This window comes from Sodiomyces alcalophilus (genome assembly GCF_042370955.1).
Source record: "Sodiomyces alcalophilus JCM 7366 unplaced genomic scaffold ACRALscaffold_1, whole genome shotgun sequence".
Taxonomy (NCBI): domain Eukaryota; kingdom Fungi; phylum Ascomycota; class Sordariomycetes; order Glomerellales; family Plectosphaerellaceae; genus Sodiomyces; species Sodiomyces alcalophilus.
Window position 1 is genome coordinate 4062724 of NW_027263532.1, and position 21886 is coordinate 4084609.

General features: G+C 52.5%; 5 protein-coding genes across 5 annotated transcripts; 1 reads left to right on the forward strand and 4 right to left on the reverse strand.

Annotated features, from left to right (window-relative positions):
• Positions 1–7160: 7160 nt before the first annotated feature.
• On the reverse strand, positions 7161–8104 carry ACRALDRAFT_1066831 (uncharacterized protein; the record flags this gene model as incomplete). Its single annotated transcript, XM_071017391.1, has 2 exons — positions 7161–7894; positions 7966–8104. The coding sequence occupies 2 exons, from the start codon at positions 8102–8104 to the stop codon at positions 7161–7163; spliced, it is 873 nt and encodes a 290-aa protein (XP_070879710.1).
• Positions 8105–8932: 828 nt separating this feature from the next.
• On the forward strand, positions 8933–16625 carry ACRALDRAFT_1066830 (uncharacterized protein; the record flags this gene model as incomplete). Its single annotated transcript, XM_071017390.1, has 8 exons — positions 8933–9121; positions 9177–9321; positions 9384–9652; positions 9733–10095; positions 10149–14792; positions 14856–15572; positions 15652–16369; positions 16462–16625. The coding sequence occupies 8 exons, from the start codon at positions 8933–8935 to the stop codon at positions 16623–16625; spliced, it is 7209 nt and encodes a 2402-aa protein (XP_070879711.1).
• Positions 16626–17762: 1137 nt separating this feature from the next.
• On the reverse strand, positions 17763–18237 carry ACRALDRAFT_1059546 (uncharacterized protein). Its single transcript, XM_071016053.1, has one exon. The coding sequence runs from the start codon at positions 18179–18181 to the stop codon at positions 17999–18001; it is 183 nt and encodes a 60-aa protein (XP_070879712.1). The 5' UTR covers positions 18182–18237; the 3' UTR covers positions 17763–17998.
• Positions 17825–17980, reverse strand: ACRALDRAFT_1016639 (uncharacterized protein; the record flags this gene model as incomplete). Its single annotated transcript, XM_071014733.1, has 1 exon — positions 17825–17980. A coding segment is annotated over one exon (156 nt), but the record flags the coding sequence as incomplete, so codon positions are not given.
• Positions 18238–19103: 866 nt separating the features above from the next.
• Positions 19104–21811, reverse strand: ACRALDRAFT_1078690 (uncharacterized protein). The gene is made up of 4 exons (XM_071018803.1): positions 21088–21811; positions 20833–21025; positions 20510–20765; positions 19104–20442 (listed from the first exon to the last, which is right to left on the reverse strand). Exons 1-4 carry the CDS (start codon positions 21690–21692, stop codon positions 19292–19294), a joined length of 2205 nt encoding a protein of 734 aa, XP_070879714.1. The 5' UTR covers positions 21693–21811; the 3' UTR covers positions 19104–19291.
• Between the last annotated feature and the right edge of the window lie 75 nt (positions 21812–21886).

Consider the following 21886-nt stretch of genomic DNA (forward strand, 5'->3'; position numbering starts at 1 on the left):
TATCGCTACTGCCCCTGCCTAATAGCGGGATAACCTTAGCGGAACCTTAGAATTCTTAGGCCCTTAGAAATATTACGAATACGGAGATAAAGGCTATATTCGACCTTTTTACCCTCGCTTATAGAATAAGCGGGCCGGCTAAAGTTCTACCTTAGCTATTAACCCTAATCAGGATACTATAGCCCCTAGTCGACCCACTTTAGGTTAGGTATAGGCCCTACCCTAAGCCCTATAGGGTTAGGCCTAGGATAACGCGCCGTCCGAGTTAAACCCTCCCCCTAGTCTAGTAAGGGCAAAGCTAGATATACGACTAAATGGTGGATAGGACCGTCGAGTTATAATTCTGGATAGCGCTACTAACTTCGATATTATCAATAAACGCGTAATACCCCCCGGTAAAATAATTACTAGACCTCCTAAGGAAGTTAGGTGGTTAAGTAAGGAATATATAACCTGGATACTCGGATTAGTCTTATTTATAGTTCGGATTATAGATAGTTAGAATCGTACACGGATATAGTATATAGAGTTATATATTATAGATTTAGGTAAAGATAGGTTAGAGGTTATCCTCGGGATCCCCTAGTTAACTAAGTATAATCTAATAGTTAACTAGGCAGAGAAGAGTTAGACGTTTCGGATTTAAAAGGAGGAGTTAAAGTTTATAGGTTTATAGAAGGAGTTAAAAAGGGCTATAAATAGGGCGAAGGTAACTATTAGACTCGTTAGGTCTTAGGTAACGCGGGTTAGCCGTGTTTAAGCTCTTATCTCGGAGGACACGACCACGCTTACTCCCTTACCTAAACCACTACCCGAACCCCCGGAGGACCCCTTACCCGCGGGTTAAGAAGAGTTATTAGTAGCCGTGCCGGAGTAGTATTATAAGTTCTTAAATATATTTAACGTGGTAAAGGCCGGTAAGCTGCCTAGTTATTATTAGTAGGACTACGGGATCGAGTTAGAGGAAGGGGAGACGCCCCCGTTTAGGCCGATTTATCTATTAGCGGAGGAGGAGTTAGCGGCGTTACGGGAGTACCTTTAGGGTGCCCTCGCTAAAGGTTAGATCCGTTACTTTACTAGCCCTACGGGTACTCTTATTCTTTTTATACCGAAGAAGGGTAGGAAGTTAAGACTATATATGGATTATCGGGGGTTAAATAAGGTTACTTATAAAAACCGCACGCCGCTCCTATTAATATATAAGATTATAGACTGGCTTTTATTATTAAAGGTCTTTACTAAGCTAGACCTTAAGGACGCCTATTATCGACTTTATATACGACCCGGCGATAAATAGAAGATAGCTTTTAGGACTCGCTATAATTATTTCGAGTACTTAGTTATGCCTTTTAGGCTTACTAATACCCTAGCTAGCTTTTAACGATATATTAATTAGGTATTAAGTAGGCTAGTCGACACGATTTATATAGTCTATCTAGACGATATCTTAATTTATAGTAAGGACCTCGAGGTTTATCGAGTATATATTAAGGAGGTTTTAGGGAGGTTAAGGGAGTGGTCGTTATACGCGAATCCGGAGAAGTATATATTTAGGACTTAAGAGGTAGAGTTCCTAGGCTTTATTATTAGAGTGGATAGGGTTTATATAGATTAGTCTAGGGTTAAGGCTATCCGCGATTAGTAGGAGCCGAACTCGGTAAAGACTATTTAAATCTTCCTAGGTTTTACTAGGTTTTACCGGCGTTTTATTAAGAATTATTTAAAGATTACGGCGCCGCTCTTAGACTTAACGAAGAAAAGTGGAGTAAAGGGGGTGTTCGTGTTATCTATAAGGGAGAAGGAGGCTTTCGACGAGTTACGCTAAAGGTTTTAGGAGGCTCCGGTTTTATAGTATTTCGATCCTAAGTTACCTATTTGACTAGAGCTAGATATATCGGGGTTTGCTTTAGGGGCGGTGATTAGTTAGTGTATAGATCGGGTATAGTATCCTATCGCGTTTTTTTCGAGGAAGCTTAAGGGTGCGGAGTTAAACTATTCGACCCCGGACACGGAGTTAATAGCTATTATTAAGGCGTTCCGGTATTAAAGGCACTACCTAGCCTATAGCCAGACCCTAGTAGAAGTTCTAATAGACTACCTTAATTATCGGTACCTAATAGATAAGCCAAAGATTAAGCCGTAGTATACGCGATAGCTAGAGGAGCTATCGGTGTTTAACTTTAAAATTAAACACCGGCCGGGAGCTTAGAATCCGGCTAATAGTTTATCGCGAAAGCCGTAGTATATTTCCGATTAGGCGGACCTGGACGCGGAGCGTTAGAAGCCTATTAAGAGGTTTACCTATAAGTTTATATTAAAAGTGGTGGAGAAGGCGGGCAGAGCACCTAGGGTTTCTAAGGACTTAATGCTAAGTTTAAAGGAAGAGGTGGCCGATACCTAAAGGGATAATCCCTTTTATGTTTCTTTGTTTAGGAAGGACCGGTTATCTAACCCGTGGTTAAGGGATTAAGAGGGCCTAATCCTTTTTAGAGGTCGCCTTTTTATCCTAAATATATAGGGGTTAAGGAAGAAGATCCTATAGGCCTTCCACGATAAACCCACCGCTAAACACTATGGTTCCGGTAGAACGATTAAGAGGATTTCGGACTTATTCTATTAGGAGTATATATCCCGGGATATAAAGAAGTTCGTGCCTACGTATAGGGTTTATTAGAGGACTAAGGGGAGGTAATATAAGCCTTATAGCCTATTAGCTAATCTTCCGGTTCCGTCTTATTTATTCTAGGAGATCTTAATTAATTTTATTATGGGTCTCCTTTTTATTAATTAGGGCGGAAAGAAGAAGGATACGATCCTTATAGTGGTTTGCTATTACATAAAGTATTCCCTTTATATCCCTTATAGTAGTATACTAACCGCTAAAGGTTTAGCCGATATTATATAGTTAAGGGTCTTTAGTGTTTACGGGTTACCGGATAGTATTATTTCGGATCGGGGCTCTTTATTCGCGAGTAAGTTTTAAAGGACCCTATATAGTCTTTTAGGCGTCCACCGCCGGATATCCACTACGTTCTATCCTTAAACCGATAGCTAAACTAAACGTTAAAATTAGAGTGTTAAGCACTACCTTTATAGCTATTACTCGCGGGAGTAGACTAATTAGGTGGATAAGCTATCCCTTATATAGTTTACTTATAATACCGTATAGTACTTAGTAATTAAGTAGACGCCCTCCGTGGCGTTAATAGGCTATAACCCTCGTGGCCCCGATAACGTCCGGTTACCTAAGTTATTAGATATCAGGGCGGTATCCGCTAAATAACGGGTAAAGCACCTAATCGCTAATCGTTAAGTAATAGAAACTTTTATTCGGAAGGCTTAAGAGTCTTATAAAAGGTTCTATAATACCGGGCGGACTTAATAGCGGTTTAAGGTAGGGGACTACGTCTTAGTCTCCTCCAAAAATATTAAGTAAAAGCGGCCTAGTAAGAAACTCTTAGATAAGTACCTCGGGCCGTACCGTATTATCTTAGTTATTAATTATTATAGTCTCGCCTATAAGCTAGACCTCCCGTAGTTAATAAAGATTTATAATATTTTCCCGATCTCTTTATTAGAGCCCTAGCGGTCTTGTGATAATCAGGTCCCCGAGCCTATAAAGGTGGATATAGAGCCGTAGGAGTCGGAGGAGTATAAGGTAAAGGAGATTTTAGCTTATCGGTTTAATAGGAAAAGGAGGTAGTATTTAGTTAAGTAGGCGGATTATAGGTATAAGGATAACACCTAGGAGCCGAGGCGTTATATCCCGGAGGAACTTCTTTAGGAATATTATAATCGGTAAGAGGAGAGGGCTCGGAAAGTACGGAAACTATTATAACCCTATAGGGTCCTTTATTAGTATTATTAATTTATCTTATTATAGCCCTAGAGGACCTTATTATTATTAAAATTCTTTATATATCCTAAACGCCCGAAAATAAAATTATAACTATAGATTAGATAGCGTATCTATAGCGCCCTATAAGCGAACTCCTACTACGCCTTACTTATCCTATTAGTTATCGGCGGCCCGACCCTCCTAACGGCGATAATAAAGTCTATTATCGTCTATATCCCTAGTCTTAAGGAAGTTATAAAATCCCTCTAGGAACTTATTAGCCCTTTTTATCTCCTTTACTATAAACTGCTTATACTATATACGGTGGTCCGCTAGTTCGGCGCGGAGACGATAGTCGTACTCCTTTTTATTAAAACCGTCGGTATTATAGCGTTAATTACCGGCTAGGGCTTAACGCAGGCGTCCCTATAGGTACCTCGTATATTATAGCTCGTTATCCCTTATTCCGCCGAACTTAATAGCGTTAAGCAGGAACTTCTAGAAGGTGCGGGCGGCTTTTATAGCGGCCTAGTTTAACTACGGTTTCGTTAATAACCCGGGGCGGTTCACGGTAAGGAGGGGGTATAACTTATAGTCTCGTAATTAGTATTATTACGAATAGCCTGATAATAGAAGCACTTAGTAGACGCTATAGACTCGCTTAAATCCCGGCACGAATAAAAGATAGTAGGACCCTCGTTATCTAAGATAATATTAAGGAATCTATAATAATACCGCTAGCAGGGATTATCGCGGAGGTTACCCCCCTCGATAACCTCTATTACCGGGTATAGGTTAGCGGGATCGTCGCTATTAGGAGGTATGGTATTACTATTACCCCTATTAGCCCCCGGACCGATATCGGTAATATTTTCGTTACCGAAGATATCGTTACCCTAGGAGCTCTTACCTCTATTAGGGATAAAGTTATTATTATTATCTTTATTACTATTAACGTGGATAATACCGTCGGCGCTACCCGATATAGTTATATCCCTATTATAGTTAACGACACCACCTTTATCGTTAGTATTATTATCACTATTATAATTAACTAGATATCCGGCCGGAGTCTTCTAGTTAGCGGTGGACGGACTACTAGCCGAACTATCGTCTAAGCCGAACGCTAGGAATAGCTTCTTTAGCACTTCTTTAGCCTTGCGGCCGACCCTATTAAGGGTATCTGTATTAGGGAGGGTAGAGCCCCTCGCTTTAATAGGAGTTATAAGTAACTCCGTACTAAGTACGGCTAACCCCTTTACTTTAGTAGGCGTTTTAACGACTATACCGGGTACGGCTAACCTATTATTATTATTACCACCTTTATTAGTAGTCTTCTTAATAATACTATCTTAGATAATAACGGACTTCTTCTTAGTAGTGTTAAGGCCACTACCGGCCTTGCTAGAACTTTTCTAAGCCGTAACCGCTTTCTTTTAGGGGCTCCTATTAGGAGAGGTATTAGTAATACTAACTAAGTTAACCCGTTTAGCTAACTTCTTAGCTATATATAGTTATTTCTTTTAGGAGACTATAATACTACGGAACTTAGGGATTAGTAAGGGTCTAGGAACTAGCACGAGATTATTTATATTATTATTCTATAAAGAAACGAGGTATATTATTATTAGGGGTTATTATTAATCGACTAATAAAGGCTTATAATAAGCTACTCCTAAATATCAGAACTAAGGGATGGCTAGGGACCTTGTATAACACGATAGAAAGACCCTCGGAGAACTCGAGATAAACCACTAAGATAAGACCTTATAAGTTACTATGACGGGGCGATAAAGATTAACTTATAGATAGAACTCTAGAATAAAGTTATTATAATAGTTACTCGAATAGGTAAAGAGGGGAAGAGGAAAATAATAATAAGCTAGGAGGACTAGCTAGGATATATTCTATAATAGTTACCGGACCTCGAGTAGAGCCTACGTGGTTACTCCTACCTACTCTATAATCTAGGTATACCTATTATATCAGGAGCGTACTTATAGTTTATTATTTAGATAATAATAAAGCGTCGCGTATACCCCTTTAAGTCTATAGGCTTTATATTTAGCTAGGTAATACGATTATTTATAGATTATTTATAAGGCCTTTAATAATAGTTTAAAGGCGGAGTGTTAAAGGACCTATAAAGCTTTATTTAGGCTTTATTATAATATTTAGGAGTTTATAGAAGTTTAATCCTTATATTTATATTTAGCTCTGGCTTTAATAAGTTATTTATAAAAGGCCCTATAGTAGGATAGCTATAACCTGGATACGGATAAAGGCTTACGAGCTAGAAGCCTGGTATAGGCTAACTTAAGTTATCCGTGGTCGGGTACCGTCCCGGGCCGAGTCGTCTTTTCCAGAGCTATATCCGGGGGATATAGGTTAGATAGGAGAGGGTCCTCGCAAGGGTACCCGGTTAACTATATTACTCCTAGGGATATAAGCACTAGAGGAGGGGGCGTGATATTATAGATATAATCTATTAAAGCTAGGGATAGCCTGGATAGGAGGAAATAATATGCCTTAATAGTTATAAAGGGGATTAGATAGGGTATAGTATTCGGAGATAGGTGATCGAGTCGGCTCCTGGACTAGCACTATCCGGACCGGTCTAGTATAGTATGATAGGGAGGACCACCGGCGGATAGATCGAGGTTCTAGGAATAGCTTCGAGGGGATTCTATAAGGTTCTAGGGAGAGGCTCTGGTTATCTATAAAAGGGGTGGGTAAAGCTGAACTCCTGACTTAGAGGTTCAGCGAATAATTTGACTCTTAATTCGACCTATTGGTTTATATCTGCCTTTCTCCATTATCTTATAACGTCTCTTCACTCTTTACACGAAAACCCCTGACAAAAGTCCAAGCTACGGATTCTCGGTTTTGGGCGCGAAACTAGCTCCCAAACAGTCAAAGGATATCTATCATAAGGCAGGGAGATCCAGGCAACATAGTTCTACAGCCACCTTTAACACAGTAAATTCAACCCTACGATCTTATATATTCGATTATATTAAAGGTAAGGATATTCTGACGAGAACCAATGCTGACAGCTGACACCTGTACTCTATAATTAAATTCCGCAGAGTTAATCCAACCGTTAGCCACGTCGTTGTCTAATTGCTGCTAAAACGGCGCGTCTCTCTCTATAACAACCTGTAGTCGACCTTGTAATGGCTCTTTGCCGCCTTAGCCCTCTGCGCTCGAATACGAGGAGTTTGCTCATCTTGTCGACGTTAACATTGAACCATGCCGCATGCGTCACCCTATAGAAGCGCTCAACCCCCACCTCGCAGAAGACAAGACTCTACACGCAGAACTATTGGGCCAAGAGTCCCATCTTGCGCGACTGCCCAATAGCCCATTCCAAGCCCCTGACCGCGGTCCGGACCTCAGCGTCCTTGTTCGGCGGGTGATGGCTCCCGCTATGCTCCGCCTTTCGCATCAAGCCGTCATCAAACATGCCCCGCGCGATCATTGACATGTCCTGCATAAACTCTGCGTCCCGCTTCCCGTGCATGTGGAAAGTCGGAATCTTGATCTTCTCTCCCATCAACTGCGGGAGTAGGAGCCTCGGCGCATTGTCGACATCGTCCCGCCGCGTGTAGACTTCCAAGTCGATGTCGGGGAGGAGGGCTTGGCTGTCCCGAAGAGGCTTGATGACCGTGAGGATCGTCTCCCAGAGGACGCGCTCTTCGGGCGTCACGGACGATGCGTCGGAAGATCCGTTGGTCCCGTGTCCATTCTGCGCCAGGCCATAGCCGCGACCCGACAACCGCTCGATGACATCCTTGGAGTAGTCTGGGTTGGGGGAGAACGCGCAGACGGAAGAGAAGAACAGAGCAAACTTGAACGGCGTTTGACCATGGCGCGTCTTCTGATCGTAGATGTATGAGATGGCAAGAGCCGCGCCTTGACTGAACCCGACAACCCCGTCGAACGGGCCCATCTCTTCCATGACTGCCTCTAAATGATCGAGGGCCTCTACCATCTCGCCAGTGGTGTAGCCCGTCGTATGGGAGTAAAATGGCCCATCGTATTCACCGCCCATCCCTGCAGATCGTTCAGCAAATATTTAGTACGTTTTCACTCCTTCAGACAGCGCATCAAACAGGATCACGTACCGGGACCACGGATAGATGTGACGGGCCCATTTACAAAGACAAACTCGTAGCTTGGATCGGCTGCCTTTACAAAAGGCTGGAACTGGCTCTCGCAGATGCTGCCAGAGCTGCCGACGCCATGGAGACACAGTAATCTCATACCGAACAAATCGAAGTAGTACCAGGACACGTTGTGAAAGTTGTGTTGAAGTGGTAGGGGACAGGGATCTTGATGCTTCTAGCTAATACATTTTGTTTACCACGGTCTGAGCCACATTGATGATTCTGATACACAAAGGCGAAGACGGGTGATACCATTCCCGATCTGGTACCATGCGGCCCTAGTCAAAGTCGGCAGTTGAGCACTGCAAAGCTTGCCTCGTAGGCATCGGACATGACTTTCGCGCTCCTGTCCGACCTCGGAACTTGGCCCCAGGGCGCCGCTTAATACGGTGATGTCCGGCAGATGGATTGCGGCGACGTCCCTTTCTGGCAAGGGCCGAGCCGTGGTGGACCCCGGACGGGGCTGTGTTCCGATCGGCATCCGGTCAGAAAACGGGTGGAGTGGGGCAGAATCGGAGAAACTACCGATTGTGCCGCAGCCGAGGGCCGGATAACGCCGACATCGCTCGGACCGAAACTACTAGGGCCTCGTCCTTTCAAAGGAAGGATTCGAGTACATCCATCCATTGTATCTAGTTGGTACCGGAGGCCCGGTGGCTCAAACAGCTCAATCGCGAACATAGGAATCCCTTTCTGGTCTTGTGTTGCGACAGCAATGCCACAATGACACAATAGGACGAGCCGTTGAGAGTTAACATAGTCTAAGAGAAAGGGTTAGAAATAGAATATGAAGTCACCGACTAAGCACTGATAACACCTACAGCCCGCCAACTCCTCTCTTCCTTAACCTCACCGGTAGATTATGTCACCAGAGACATAGTAAGGGAAATTTACCAGATACTACTTGTTGTCTTACCTATTCACCATGGTCGGCGTGGCAAAGGATGAGCCCATCGCCATTATTGGCGCGGCCTGTCGCTTCCCTGGTCAGGTTTCGGACCTGGGAAGCCTATGGGACATGATCAGTAATGTCAGGACAGGACATTGTAAGGTCCCCGAGGACCGCTGGGATAGCGACCTCTTACACCATCCCGACCCGGACCGGAAGGGCACCGTAAGTTGGCCAAACGTCCCGTCAACCTTTTCACAGTATTAACACTCTTGAATAGATGGCGGTCAAGCATGGCTACTTCCTTCAACAAGACATTAGCCACTTTGACGCTCCCTTCTTCTCGACCACTGCCAAGGAGGCTGCGGCTATGGATCCCATGAAGAGGCTCCTCCTCGAAGTTAGCTATGAAAGCATTGAGAATGGTAAGAATGGATGATACCGACCTTCCAGATGCCAATGCTAACAATGATTCTTTTCCCTTTAGCCGGTATCCCCATGGAGAGCCTGGTCAACTCGCAGACCGGTTGCTATGTCGGCTGCATGACGAACGATTATGAGATGCTCTCTGCCCATGACACGCAAGATCTTGGCTATAGTGCGGCAACTGGCCTGAGCGAGGCCATGACTTCGAACCGCGTCTCGTGGTTCTTCGGACTTCGTGGCCCGAGTTTGACGCTCGACACAGCCTGCTCCTCCAGTCTATACGCCTTACACCTTGCTTGCCAAGCCTTGAGACTGGGTGAAACGGAACAGGTACGGTGTACCACAAGTCCTATAGCTCTGAGAACACTTAGTCTCTCTTCAGTGCTGACATCCATTCCCCTGGTCCATAGGCTCTTGTCGCGGGTGTCAACTTGATCCTATATCCCAACTGCATGGAACAGTTTTCCGGCATTCACATGCTCAGCCCCGAAGGTATTTCACATAGCTTCGATGACCGCGCCAACGGATACGGTCGAGGCGAGGGTATCGGCTGCATGGTCGTCAAGCGGCTATCCGATGCTCTTCGAGACGGTGACACTATTCGTGCCGTGATTCGGCATACCGGCGTGAACGCGGACGGGAAGACCCCCAGCATCACGCAACCTAGCTCCGAAGCCCAGGCCGAGCTGATTCGGCAGACATATGCTACCGCCGGACTGTCTCTCACATCGACCGAGTACTTTGAGAGCCACGGCACTGGTACACCAGTCGGAGTACGTTCTGTTACCCCTATCTTTTAGCAAAAGAACACACCTAATTCCTACAGGATCCCATTGAACTCAGCGCCCTCGCTGCCACCATGGGAGCCGCTCGTGCCGCCGAAGGGCTCGGGCCCCTCTACGTCGGCAGCGTCAAGCCGAACGTCGGACACACCGAGGGCTGCTCGGGCCTAGCCGGCGTCTTCAAGGCCATTCTCTGCTTGGAGAAGGGCATGCTCGTCCCGACGTACGACGTCCAGACGGTGAGCCCCAAGCTTACCCTGGAAGAGTGGAATCTAGCCCTGCCCCCTCGGACGATGAAGTGGCCCAGCTCCGGGAGGCGCCGCATCAGCGTCAACTCGTTCGGTTTCGGCGGCGCAAACGCCCACGTCATCATGGACGATGCGTACCACTACCTCAAGGAGCGCGACCTCGTCGGGAACCATAACACCACCGTCTTCGACGACGAGGGCTCCGAGTCGGGTGTCAGCATGGGTGCCTCTACGCCGCCCAACGGGGACATCGACAGACACGACGGCAAGCAGCTTTTCGTCTTCAGTTCGCGGGATCAGGCCGGTCTACAGCGGCTGGCCGGCGTGTACCACGATGCCCTCGATGAAAAAGCCGCTCTCATCAAGGAGGAGGATCCTCATTACCTCAGCCACCTGGCCCACACCCTTGCTGCGCGCCGGTCGCACCACGACTTCCGTTCCTTCTCCGTCGCGTCGTCCATCTCCGAGCTGTCCACGCAGCTCTCCAAGCCCCTGCCCAAGACCAAGCGATCCTCGCGTCGCGATAAGAACCTCGTCTTCGTCTTCACGGGCCAGGGTGCCCAGTGGCCGGCCATGGGCATCCAGCTGCTCAGCCACCCGGTGTTTGAGCGCAGCATTCGCGCGTCTCAGGAGTATCTCAAGGCCAACGGCTGCGAGTGGGATGCCGTCGAGGAGCTCCGCAAGACCGACGATTCCAACATTGGTCTTCCCGAGTATAGTCAGACGCTATGCACAGTGCTCCAGGTCGCTTTGGTGGACCTCCTTCGCTACTGGAACGTCATGCCCAAGGCCACCGTCGGCCACTCCAGCGGCGAAATTGCCGCCGCCTACGCCGCGTCCTACATCAGCCACGCGGATGCTGTCAAGGTTGCCTACGTGCGCGGTCTCAGCTCGGCCAGCGTCGAAAAGGACGGTGCCATGATGGCCGCTGGCCTGTCCCGCGAGGAGGCCGAGGAATATCTAACCAACGTCCCTCCCGGTTCGGCCGTGGTTGCCTGCATTAACAGCCCGTCCAGCGTGACGCTGTCCGGCGATCGCGAGGCCATCGACACCCTCGAGAAGATCATCTCGGGCGATAACAAGTTTGCGCGGAAGCTGAAGGTCAAGACGGCGTACCACTCGCCACATATGCAAGACGCCGCGCAGGGTTATCTCGAGCGCCTCGGGAAGCTCGAAACCGTGGACACGGCCCCAGGAGACACCGTCATGTTCTCGTCCCTGACTGGGAAGGTCGTGACCCCCGGCGAACTGACTGCCGAGTACTGGGTGGCCAACATGTGCAACACCGTCGAGTTTGCCGGTGCCCTCTCCGCCCTTCTCTCGTCCACCACTCAGCCAGCGGCCGGGGCCCGCGCCAAGGCCACCCAGGCTCGCTGGGGAGGCTTCATAGAAGTCGGCCCCCACGCGGCGCTTCAGGGACCGGTGCAGCAGTCCATTGCCGCTGCCACGAACCAGTCGGCAAAGGAGGCGCCCTACGTCTCCCTGGTTATGCGAGGCAAGGACGCGAACGAGTCCGCGCTGACGGCGGCCGGCCAGCTTTGGGTATCCGGGTTTGACGTCGACCTGTCTGCCGCCAACGGGCTCGTCGGCAGCTCGCCCATGACGCTGCGGCCCAAGGTCCTCACGGACCTGCCGACCTACCCCTGGAACCACTCGCGACGCTTCTGGCACGAAGCCTACGCAACCAGGTCTGTCCGCTTCCCGCTCGCCGCGCGGACCGACCTCCTCGGCATGCCCGAGGAGCTCCAGAACTCTCTCGAGCCGAGGTGGAAGAATTACCTGCGCATCTCAGAGAACCCCTGGATCGAGGACCATAAAATCACCGGAACTATCCTTTACCCTGCCGCCGGTATGCTAGTGATGGTCCTGGAGGGTGCCCTGCAGTTGGCCGATCCGTCTAAGAAGGTCGATGGTTTCCGATTCCGCGATATCAACTTTGAGCGCGGCCTTGTCGTTTCCTCGGGCGATGAATCTCCTGTCGAGACACGTCTTAGTCTTCTCCCGACGCATAAGAATCTGCCCAACGAGTTCCAGTTTAACGTCTATTCTACTAACACGGGTACCTCCTGGACGAGGCACTGTGGCGGCATCGTCACGCTTGAATACGTCCTCGAGAACAATGACATCGACGGTGCGGCAGGCAACCTTGCCTGGAACAAGCAGGTGGAGGAATACAAAGATCTGTCGACCGACGATGGAGCCGAATCCCTGGATATCGATGACTTCTATGACCAACTCGAGTCGAAGGGCATGGAGTACGGTCCTCTCTTCCGCAACGTCGTGTCGCTAGCATCCGTCGGTGCCAAGAAGGCCGTGTACGGCGCCATCCAAATCCCCGACACCAAATCGGTCATGCCGGCCAACTTTGAATACCCTCACATCATCCACCCGGCCACCATGGACGCTATTTTCCATCTGCTGTTGGCTACGGTCAACGACGGCCGACCCACGGAGGAGGCCGCCGTCCCGTACCACCTCGAGGACATGTTCGTTTCCGCCGAGCAGCCTCAGGGGCCCGGTACTCTCTTCCACGGCTACAGCCGCCTGACCTCCAAGACCAAGGCGGGTCGCGAGGTGACTGGCGACCTGATCGTCTCGGACGATGCCTTCTCGGCCCCGCGACTTGTTGCCCGGGGATTCGCCTTGAGACAGGTCACCTCCGGGCAGGATTCGAGCGCAGCGGCCAAGGACGAGTCGGAGGGAGGGAACAAGTGTGCTGTTGTCAAGTGGAATGAGGACGTTGACTTTATCCGGACGGCCGACGACGTCACCAAGGTTTCCGGGACGACGGCCGATCCTCTGGAGTCTTGGTTGACGAAACTCATTCACAAGAAGGTCGTCCCTCACGTCCTGCTCGTTGTCGACCACGACCAGTGGCAGAGCTCGAGCCTGTTGTCTGCCGTGCATGAGCTGGTTGGCCAACGGCCTGGCTTCGGAAGGCTCACCACCCTGACGACCACCTCGGCTGTTGCCCGCACGCTGCAGGTGACGTGGACGGATGTGACGCCTGAAGACATCAAGTCCTGGGACGTTCTCAATGATGAGGAACTCCCTACTGCCGACACCACGTACGACTTGATCCTGGTCCTCGGTTCGCAGAAGATTGGAGAACGGTCTTCCGAAGTGTTCGCGCAACTCCAGCAAGTCCTTACCGGCGACGGTCACCTGGTTGCTCGTCCCAGCGGAGGATGGCTGCGGGAATGGGCCGTCAAGAAGGCGGTTGAAAGCCTGCAACTCCCTCGCCTCATCTCCATTCCCAGTGGCCTCGAGTCCTTCGACTTTATCGGCTACAAATCGGCGACGCCGGCGGCTACCGAGACACCCTCGGAGCTTCACTTCCTCCTCCCAGCTTCCGCCTCGGCCGCCATTTCGGCTCTTGCGGGCGCCATCGAGGCTCTGCTGGCCCCCCTGAATGTCATCGTCCATTATACCTCGCTTACTCCGGAGACCGTCGCCAGCCTGGCTAAGAAGCACGTCGTTTCGTTCCTCGAGATCGAGTCTCCGCTGATCTACTCCTGGAGCGCCGACGACCTGACCGCCTTTAAGACGCTCGTCTCCACCGCGAAGCACGTCCTTTGGATCACCCGCGGAAGCCTCCTCGAGTCATGGGCTGCCGGCGTCGAGTACTCCCCCGCCCAGGGTCTCCTCCGTGTTTTGAGGAACGAGTATCCCCTTTCGACACTGCCGCATCTCGACCTCTCGGGCGCATTTGATCTGACCGGCCCCGCGAGTGCCGAGCTGGTCCTGGACGTCTGGAGAGCCTCCCTGGCTGAGTCGGCGGAGATGGAATACGCCGAGTTGGAAGGCATGGTCCATGTCCCGCGTGCGGTTCAGTATGACGGCTTGGATAACGAGCTGCAACTCGCCAATGGCACCATTAAGCCAGTTCGCCGTCCTATCCGCGGCTCCAAGAAGCCGTTGGAGCTGTCTGCCATTGTTGAGAAGAACGACTACCTCTGGACCGAGGATGAGACTGCGGCAGAGGCTCTCGAGGACGGCCAGGTCGAAGTCAAGGTGGAGTTTGTCGGCCTCGGATCGCTTCACCTGTCCGGGCAGACGAGCCTCGACAACGACGAGGAAGATGGCGTTGCGCTTCCCAAGCTGGCACGCGAAGCTGTCGGTATCGTGACGCGTTGCGGAAGCAGCGTTTCGTCCGTGGCCCCTGGCCAGCGGGTGGTCGTGTTCAACACGGCGGCATGCAAGACCCATGTCCGGCAGGACGAGGCCCTCGTGGTGGCAGCGCCAGAGAATCTGCAGCCCGAAGAAGTCGCTGCTTTGCCCGAGGCTCTCGTTGCCGCTCGCTACGCCCTCGTCGAGCTGGCGGCAGTCAGCAGTGGCCAGACCGTTCTCATCCATGACGCTGCTGGTGTTCTCGGACAAGCCGCCGTGCAGATTTCGCAAGCTGTTGGCGCGGAGGCTTTTGCCCTGGTTGACACCAAGGTGCAAAAGGACACGCTCGTGGAGAAGTACGGCTTCCCGGCCGCCCGTATCTTTGACTCGCAGGCTCGCCATTTCGTTGCGGCCATCCAAGAGGCCACCGAGGGCCGTGGCGTCGACGTCATCATCGCCAGCCACCCCAGCCCCGCAGTGCTCCCGTCACTCGATGTCCTCGGCGGCTTTGGATACTTCTTCGACTTTGGAGCTGGTAGTGCCGACTCGCCGCCCATCGCGCTGCCCGCATCCAAGCTCAACGCGTCGCTTATCCGCATCAACATCGACCAACTCCTTCAGAACAAGCCTCATTTGGCAAAAAAGCTGTTCCGCGATGCTTTCAACGGACCTGTGGCGGCCATCCATCCCACTCGGGTGTCCTCGGTAGCCAACGCGAGGCAGGCCGTGGATGGACTCAAGTCGCAGAGGCACGCGGCCTTTGTGCTGTCCATCGACAGCGACGCTTCGGTTCTGACCCTTCCGCCGCCTGCAGAGAAGCTGGCCCTCGATCCCAACGGAACCTACGTCCTTGCGGGTGGGTTGGGTGCGCTCGGGTTGAACATCGCCACCATGATGGTCCAGTACGGTGCCAAGCATCTCGTGTTCCTGTCGCGGTCAGGAGGATCCAAGAACGAAAAGGACTTGGAGGCATTCCGAAGCCAGGGCGTGATTGCGGATGCGTTTAAATGCGATGTGAACGACACGGCGAATGTCGAACAGGTTTTCAGCCAGCTCAGAAGTGAGAACCGGACCATTAAGGGCGTCGTCCAGTGTGCCATGGTCCTCGAGGTAAAAAATCCCTGCTCCCTCAGCTTCCCTTTTTTCGCGAACCGTCCCACTTTTCGTATACACTAACAATCCTCACCAGGACACCATCTTCGATAACATGGACCACGAGAAGTGGAGTCGTGCCTTCACGCCCAAGACGCGCGGTTCCCGTAACCTGCTCGAACAGCTCACGCCCGAGGGTAACCCGTTCTTCGTGCTGCTGTCGTCCATCACGGGCATCATCGGAAACACGGCGCAAGCCAACTACGCCTCGGGTAACACCTTTGAGGACGCCCTCGCTAACCACGCGGCGCAGCATAAGGGCATCGCGGCTACTAGCATCGACGTGGGTCTCGTGGCGGACTCGTCGCACTTCACGGCCACGGGCGGCTTCGGCGACCTCAAGGACTACCTGCACCGGTACCAGCATGGCTGGGTCGGCCTGCAGTGCAGTATGGAGGAACTCGAGGTGGCCCTGCGCGCCATTATGCGTGGTAAGACGGCGGATGGCGGCGCTATCCCGCCACAGTTCGTTCTCGGCCTCGGCGATGCCATTGTCCGGTCTGAGAGCGGGAGCGGCTCGGCCTACGCCCGCGACCGCAAGTTCGACCTGCGCGTGGTCAGCCCCGAGGACGACGGCGCGGGCCAGGGCGGTGCTGGAAGCGAAGGCCTGAACGTGGCTGAGAAGCTGAGTCAGGCCACTACGCTCGATGAGGCGGCAGCCGCTGTTGAGCTCGTCTTTAAGACGCAGATCGCGGCGGCGTTTGGGATTGAAGTCGATGAGGTAGATGGCCAGAAGCCGTTGCCTGAGCTGGGAGGTACGTTTACCTTTTCTCCTGCTCTTCTAGTTGATTCCCCTGTACAGGGACCTATTCTTTGAGGAAACCATGTGCTGACAAGTCTTCAATAGTCGACTCGCTGAAGGGCGTCGAGATGCGTAACCAGGCTCTCAAGGATATGCAGAGTGATATATCCGTGTTTGAGCTGCTGAGCGCCACTCCTCTGGCGGACATTGCGGTCAAGATTGCTTCGAGAAGTGCTCTAGTCAAGGTGGAAGTTGGCCAAGCGGCGTAACAGAAAGCAAAGCGGAATCGGGCTGGGTGGGTGGAAGACAAAGAACGAGGTAGAGAATGGCTGGTACGCGTTAGACATGGTCGAGATTGGGCACTAATATCGTATTGTATTGTGTGTTGTCGAATACAGCGTTTTCATAACGGAGCTGAATAACATCGTTGACCGTTGAGTCGTTGACCGTTGAGTCGTTGGCTGATTCCGTTGGTTGTACGTTGTAAGATGAGAAACTACACTGCCAAAATCCAGGCCACAGATATCAGCTTCAGATACGGAATATCTATCTTCCGAACAATCGATTAGTTATCGCACAGGCCAATTGCGGAGGCGGAACAACAAGACGCCGATCATTGGAGTTGCAGGAAAACATTGTAGAAGAGGGAGTCGGGACGACACACACACCCACACACCACACACACACGACAACACACAATCCATTAACGGCTACGATCTGTTCCACCATTTTCTCCGATACGCCTCCTATCCAGTCTGACAGATATCTGATACCCGGTGTATATGAGCACTATAGGGCGCAGATTGTCAGATCACACGTTCAACGCCAAGGTAGGATGGGATCGTCGGGATCGAGTCGGAGAATTCGTCTCGTATTGAACACTATGGCTCGAGGAACCTGGATACAACACCCGGCCATTCATCTTCAGCCCTGAATTCCAGTCATCAGTCCAGTAGCTGTCCTAGTCCTGGTGACCGGACCATCATGTCCCATCATCCATGGACCGAAATCCTCGTTTCGAACCGTCGGTCATCATAACAACCTCTAACCCTCAGACCTTGAGGCTGGTCGTCCCCCTCGGGATCACAGACGGATACACAAAGACGCTCTTCTCGTGGTCCAACGTCCTGCTAAACCTCACATACATGTAAACGAAAACCGACAAGCCCACAGAACCCGCCAGCAGCAGTCCGGTTAGAAAAGCAAGCGTGCCGTCAGCCTCCTGCCCGGCATGGAAAGAAGGCACGACAAAGAGAGGCAAGGCAGAGGCCCAGCGACGCCCCTCCGTGGCCAGCTTAGGGAGGACGGTGCCGGCGGCCAGTGCGAGCAGGAAGGCGATGGGCCGGGCCCAGGCGCGGATGTTCCCTCCATTTGATTTTGTGGAGGATGTGGTTTGAGTTTTCGTTGAAGATGCTGACAGGCTGAAATTTGGCGGGGGCGCAAGTTCTTGGACATCCGTTCCGCTCCCCTCTAGTCTGCCTACTTGAAACTTGGCCATGGTGGTGATGGCGTCGGCCGTGTGGCCAGCGTATTCGAAAGACTCGGTGGCATCCGTGCCCGCGGTATCTTTGAGGACGTCAATGCCGCCAGGGTGGTCCGATGCAAACTCGGTCAGATCGTAGACTGCTCAGTGCCAGTCGGGTTAGCTCATTGCAACGACGAGGGCTGAGCAGTGAAGGCATGGGAACAGTGAGTACTTGCCCTTGCCGTGCACCGCAACCCATAGGCTCTGAACATCCTTGTGCTCGCCTAGCTTGGCGTGTGTGATGGTATCATTTTTCCTAGTAGTAGTGGAAGTAGTGGTGGTCGTCACGGACGGAGCCATAGTTCACGATGGTAGCAGCGGTCGAGGACTCGAGATGGTGAGAGGATCGTGGGACGAGGTTTGACGTAAACCGTATATGGGAAAAATAAAAAATAAAATCAAAATAAAGCAAACAGAAAAGAGAGAATTCACAAATGGCTAGTCTGCCAGTAGACAGTAGCTTATGTCAAAGCTGGAAATATGCAAGACAAGACCAGGCGCCTGGTCCCCCCAGGTCCGACGGCAACTGCCAGACACGCCATCATGTTCTCGGTGTCTGTCCAATCCGTCACCTCGACAAGCATGGAAATGGACACTCGGTGTGTACCCACCAAGGATGCTATGCATTTGGAACACCGAAAGGCTCGTTCAGCAGTCGGAGCATGATATGTTCGGCACCGGGCCAATGCTGCTTTTCCTAATTGGGACCCAACTGTCGGTGTTGGTCCGATTAGGCACGGCCCACTCCGGGTAGAGAACGGGTGTCAGATGCAGCGGCGTATTGAACAACGTAGATTGATTGGACAGATGATAGATTGAACCGCGTGACTTGAATCCTTTGACTGTGAGTGTACATGAAATTTCGAAAGGAAGACCGCGACCGTTGTGGACACGAAGTGGACGCTACAGTCAAGCAAATATACCTCACCTACGCGTGCCTATAGGCGTGGAGTTGTAAGTACATTTGCTAGGTATCTGAGTCTAGCTACTGTAATGTACGGACTTCTGGATGGCCTTCCGTTCGGCGACTTATTTCTCCGTTCCGAGGCCACGACATGTGGGTCTTCTATTCGGAGGATTGTTTATCCACTCCGAATTCATGGCCTGTGCGATGACAGTATTCCTATCTCGACAGAATTTCTACGACACGTCCACGTACAGATACACACAATCAAACGACGACGATCTGTTCGTTCAATTGAATTTATACCATGTGAAAACTGTGTTGCCATTTCTGCTACCATGGACATCCATCCGATCGTCCGGCTGCTACTTCTTCGCATCCCAAAGGCGTATATACAGAGGCGGACAAGGGAAAGCTGACCAACAGAACTATCATTTGCTACAAAGGAACTCTATTCATCCCCATCCATCCATCGGATACACTCTGTCCCTACACCCGGTCTCTACCTAGGCCCAGCCCGACTCCTCCCGGGTAGCCTTCTTCACGCCGAAGCGCTTCGACAGCGACACCCAACCGCCGGTATAGCAGAGGACGCGGAACGAGGTGGAATCCGCCTTGTCGCCAAACGCGTTGCCCAGCGCCTTCTCGACCACATCGTAATCGACAAAGCCGAGGTTCTCGACCGCCTCGCGCGTGAGGAGCGCCTTGAACATGTTATGCAGCGGCCCGTCCTTGGGCCAGCGCGTCGGGGCCAGGAACGGGAGCTTGCGCCGCTTGTACAGCTCGTCGGTGATGTAAGGGCGGGCGGCCTCGCGCAGGATCCACTTCTCCGTGACGGAGCGGAGCGCCTCGCCGGCGGCCTTCCACCAAAAGTTGTCGACGTCGTCGGTGCCCGCCTCCTCGGGCGGCGTGTAGTGCAGCTTGGTGCTGGGCGGCAGGCCGTTCACAAACTCGGCGAGGTGGTGGTCGAGGAACGGCGTGCGGGCCTCGACGCTGTGGGCCATCTCGGTGCGGTCGCCCAGGCACGACAGGATCACGTTGATCAGCGTGCTCTTGTTCCACATGTACATGGCCGTGTGCACGGGGTGCCACTTCTCGCGCATCTTGGCGCGGACCTCGGCCGAGTGGCCGCGCAGCACCGTCTCGCGCATGTCCCACTTGCCGGCGTACTGGTCCTGCACCCACGCCTGGAAGAGGCTGTTGGCCGGGTGCCAGGCGAGGAGGGACTCGGGCATGGTGTTCCCGCGGGCGTCGGCCATGATGGGCGCGTCCGAGGCGCCTTCGTACTCGGCGGCGCCCTGGGAGCGCCACACGGCGTTCATCTCGTCGCTGGCGGACCGCTGGAGGCGTTCGCGGAGGGCATCGTCCTGGGCGAGGATCGAGTCGGGGAACCCGCCGTCCCGTTCGCGCAGGAACTCGGCGGGGAAGTAGGGGTAGCCAGAGAAGTGCTCGTCGGAGCCTTCGCCCGTGAGGACGACCTTGACGCCATGCTCGCGCGGCAAGGTCGAGAGGGCGAACTTGGCGACGGTGTTGAGGTCGAAGTGGTGGTGTTCGCAGTGGTAGGCGGCGTCGGCAAAGTCGTCGGCTAGCCTCTGCTCGTCTACGACGCGCTTAAAGATTTCGACGCCAAGCCACTTGGCCGTGCGGTCCGCGATGTCTGTTGTCATGGGTTAGTGCGAGGTCTTAGGCGGCGGGGGTTAGGGCGTGGGGCCAGCTTTGCTTACCAGACTCGTTATAGCCCGACTCGGACGGGAACTGGACGCTAAAGCATGCCACCCGCGTGGCCTGCTCGCTGCCAATCTTGACATTCTCCTTTCGCGCCAGCTCGGTGACGATACCCGCGACCGTCGACGAGTCGATACCGCCGGACAGGTAGATGCCGATAGGGACGTCGGCTCTCATCCTGAGGCGGACAGCTTCCACGAGGCGCTCACGGACACCGAGCACCATCTCGTCGATGGTACGAGGGTCCGGCTTGGTCTAACGGAATCGGACAAGGCGGTGAGCGAATGATCACAATTCATCAAAGGAGAGACGAACGACCTACCTTGTCGGCATACTCGGCATCCCAGTACTTGTGAATCTCCACGCCCTCCTCGTCGGTAACCTCCATCCAGTGGCCCGGCATAAGTTTCCGGACCCCCTTGAAGACGGTCCGGTCGTCCATCATCCAGCCACTGTCGGTGATGGCGCGGACGTTCCACTCGGGCTGCCAGCCCATGGGGCAGGAAGGCCTTGGCCTCGGCGGCGAAGAGGATCTTATCGCCCATAACGGTCCACACGAGGGGCTTGATACCGAAACGGGTCCCTCGCAGCGATCACCCTCCGGCTCCCCTCGCGGGAATCGAAGAGCACAAAGGCAAACTCGCCGCGCAGGTGCTCGAGGAAGCCGGGGGCGCCGTAGATCTTGTACAGGGCGACGACGAGCTCGCTATCGCTCTCGCCGGTGAACTGGTAGCCATGCTCGGTGATGCACACCTGGCGCAGGCGGTCGAAATCGTAAATCTCGCCGTTGACGACGGCGTGGATCGTGCCGTCGTCGCTGTGCAGGGGCTGCGCGCCGCTGGGGGTCAGGTCGTTGATGGAGAGGCGGCAGTGGCCGAGCCCCACGCGGCCGTCGTCGCTGACCCATACGCCGGAGCCGTCTGGGCCACGGTGCTGGATGGCCTCTACGGCGGCTTGGAGCTGCGAGGCTAGGTTCTCGCGGGCGCCCTCATCGGCGTAGGACTCTAGGCTGGGGTAGTTGCCGTTGACACCGTTGGTGTGGCCATTGACGCCATTGGCGTGTCCATTGACGCCGTTGGTGTGGCCGTTGGTATGGGGTTTGGTGTGGCCTATGACATGGCCGTGGATGTGGTGGTTAGGTTGGGCCTTGGGGCAGATGCAACTTGCGATGATGCCGCACATGTTGGCTTTGAACTAGGTGAGTCGGAGAGAAGGTGGAAGAAGTGTGCAGGGAGAGTGATGGGAGGAGAGGAGCACGTCTGTCGAAGAGCGGCCGAAAGAATTAAATGTCATCTTCATCTCTCCCAGAAGGCGAACTTCTCCATCTCTCAAGATCGATGGAGTAGCCATTGCGTTCAATGTTGGATTGTTCAAAC

Bases quoted from the DNA above. Each gene is read 5' to 3' on its own strand.
- ACRALDRAFT_1059546 (XM_071016053.1), bottom strand. From the start codon at position 18,181: ATGGCTCCGTCCGTGACGACCACCACTACTTCCACTACTACTAGGAAA.
- ACRALDRAFT_1078690 (XM_071018803.1), bottom strand. From the start codon at position 21,692: ATGTGCGGCATCATCGCAAGTTGCATCTGCCCCAAGGCCCAACCTAAC. The intron at 21,026-21,087 runs GTTTCGGTATCA...TTCGCCGCCGAG, and splicing joins GTGATCGCTGCGAGGGACCC to GCCAAGGCCTTCCTGCCCCA. The intron at 20,766-20,832 runs GTAGGTCGTTCG...CGATTCCGTTAG, and splicing joins ATGCCGAGTATGCCGACAAG to ACCAAGCCGGACCCTCGTAC.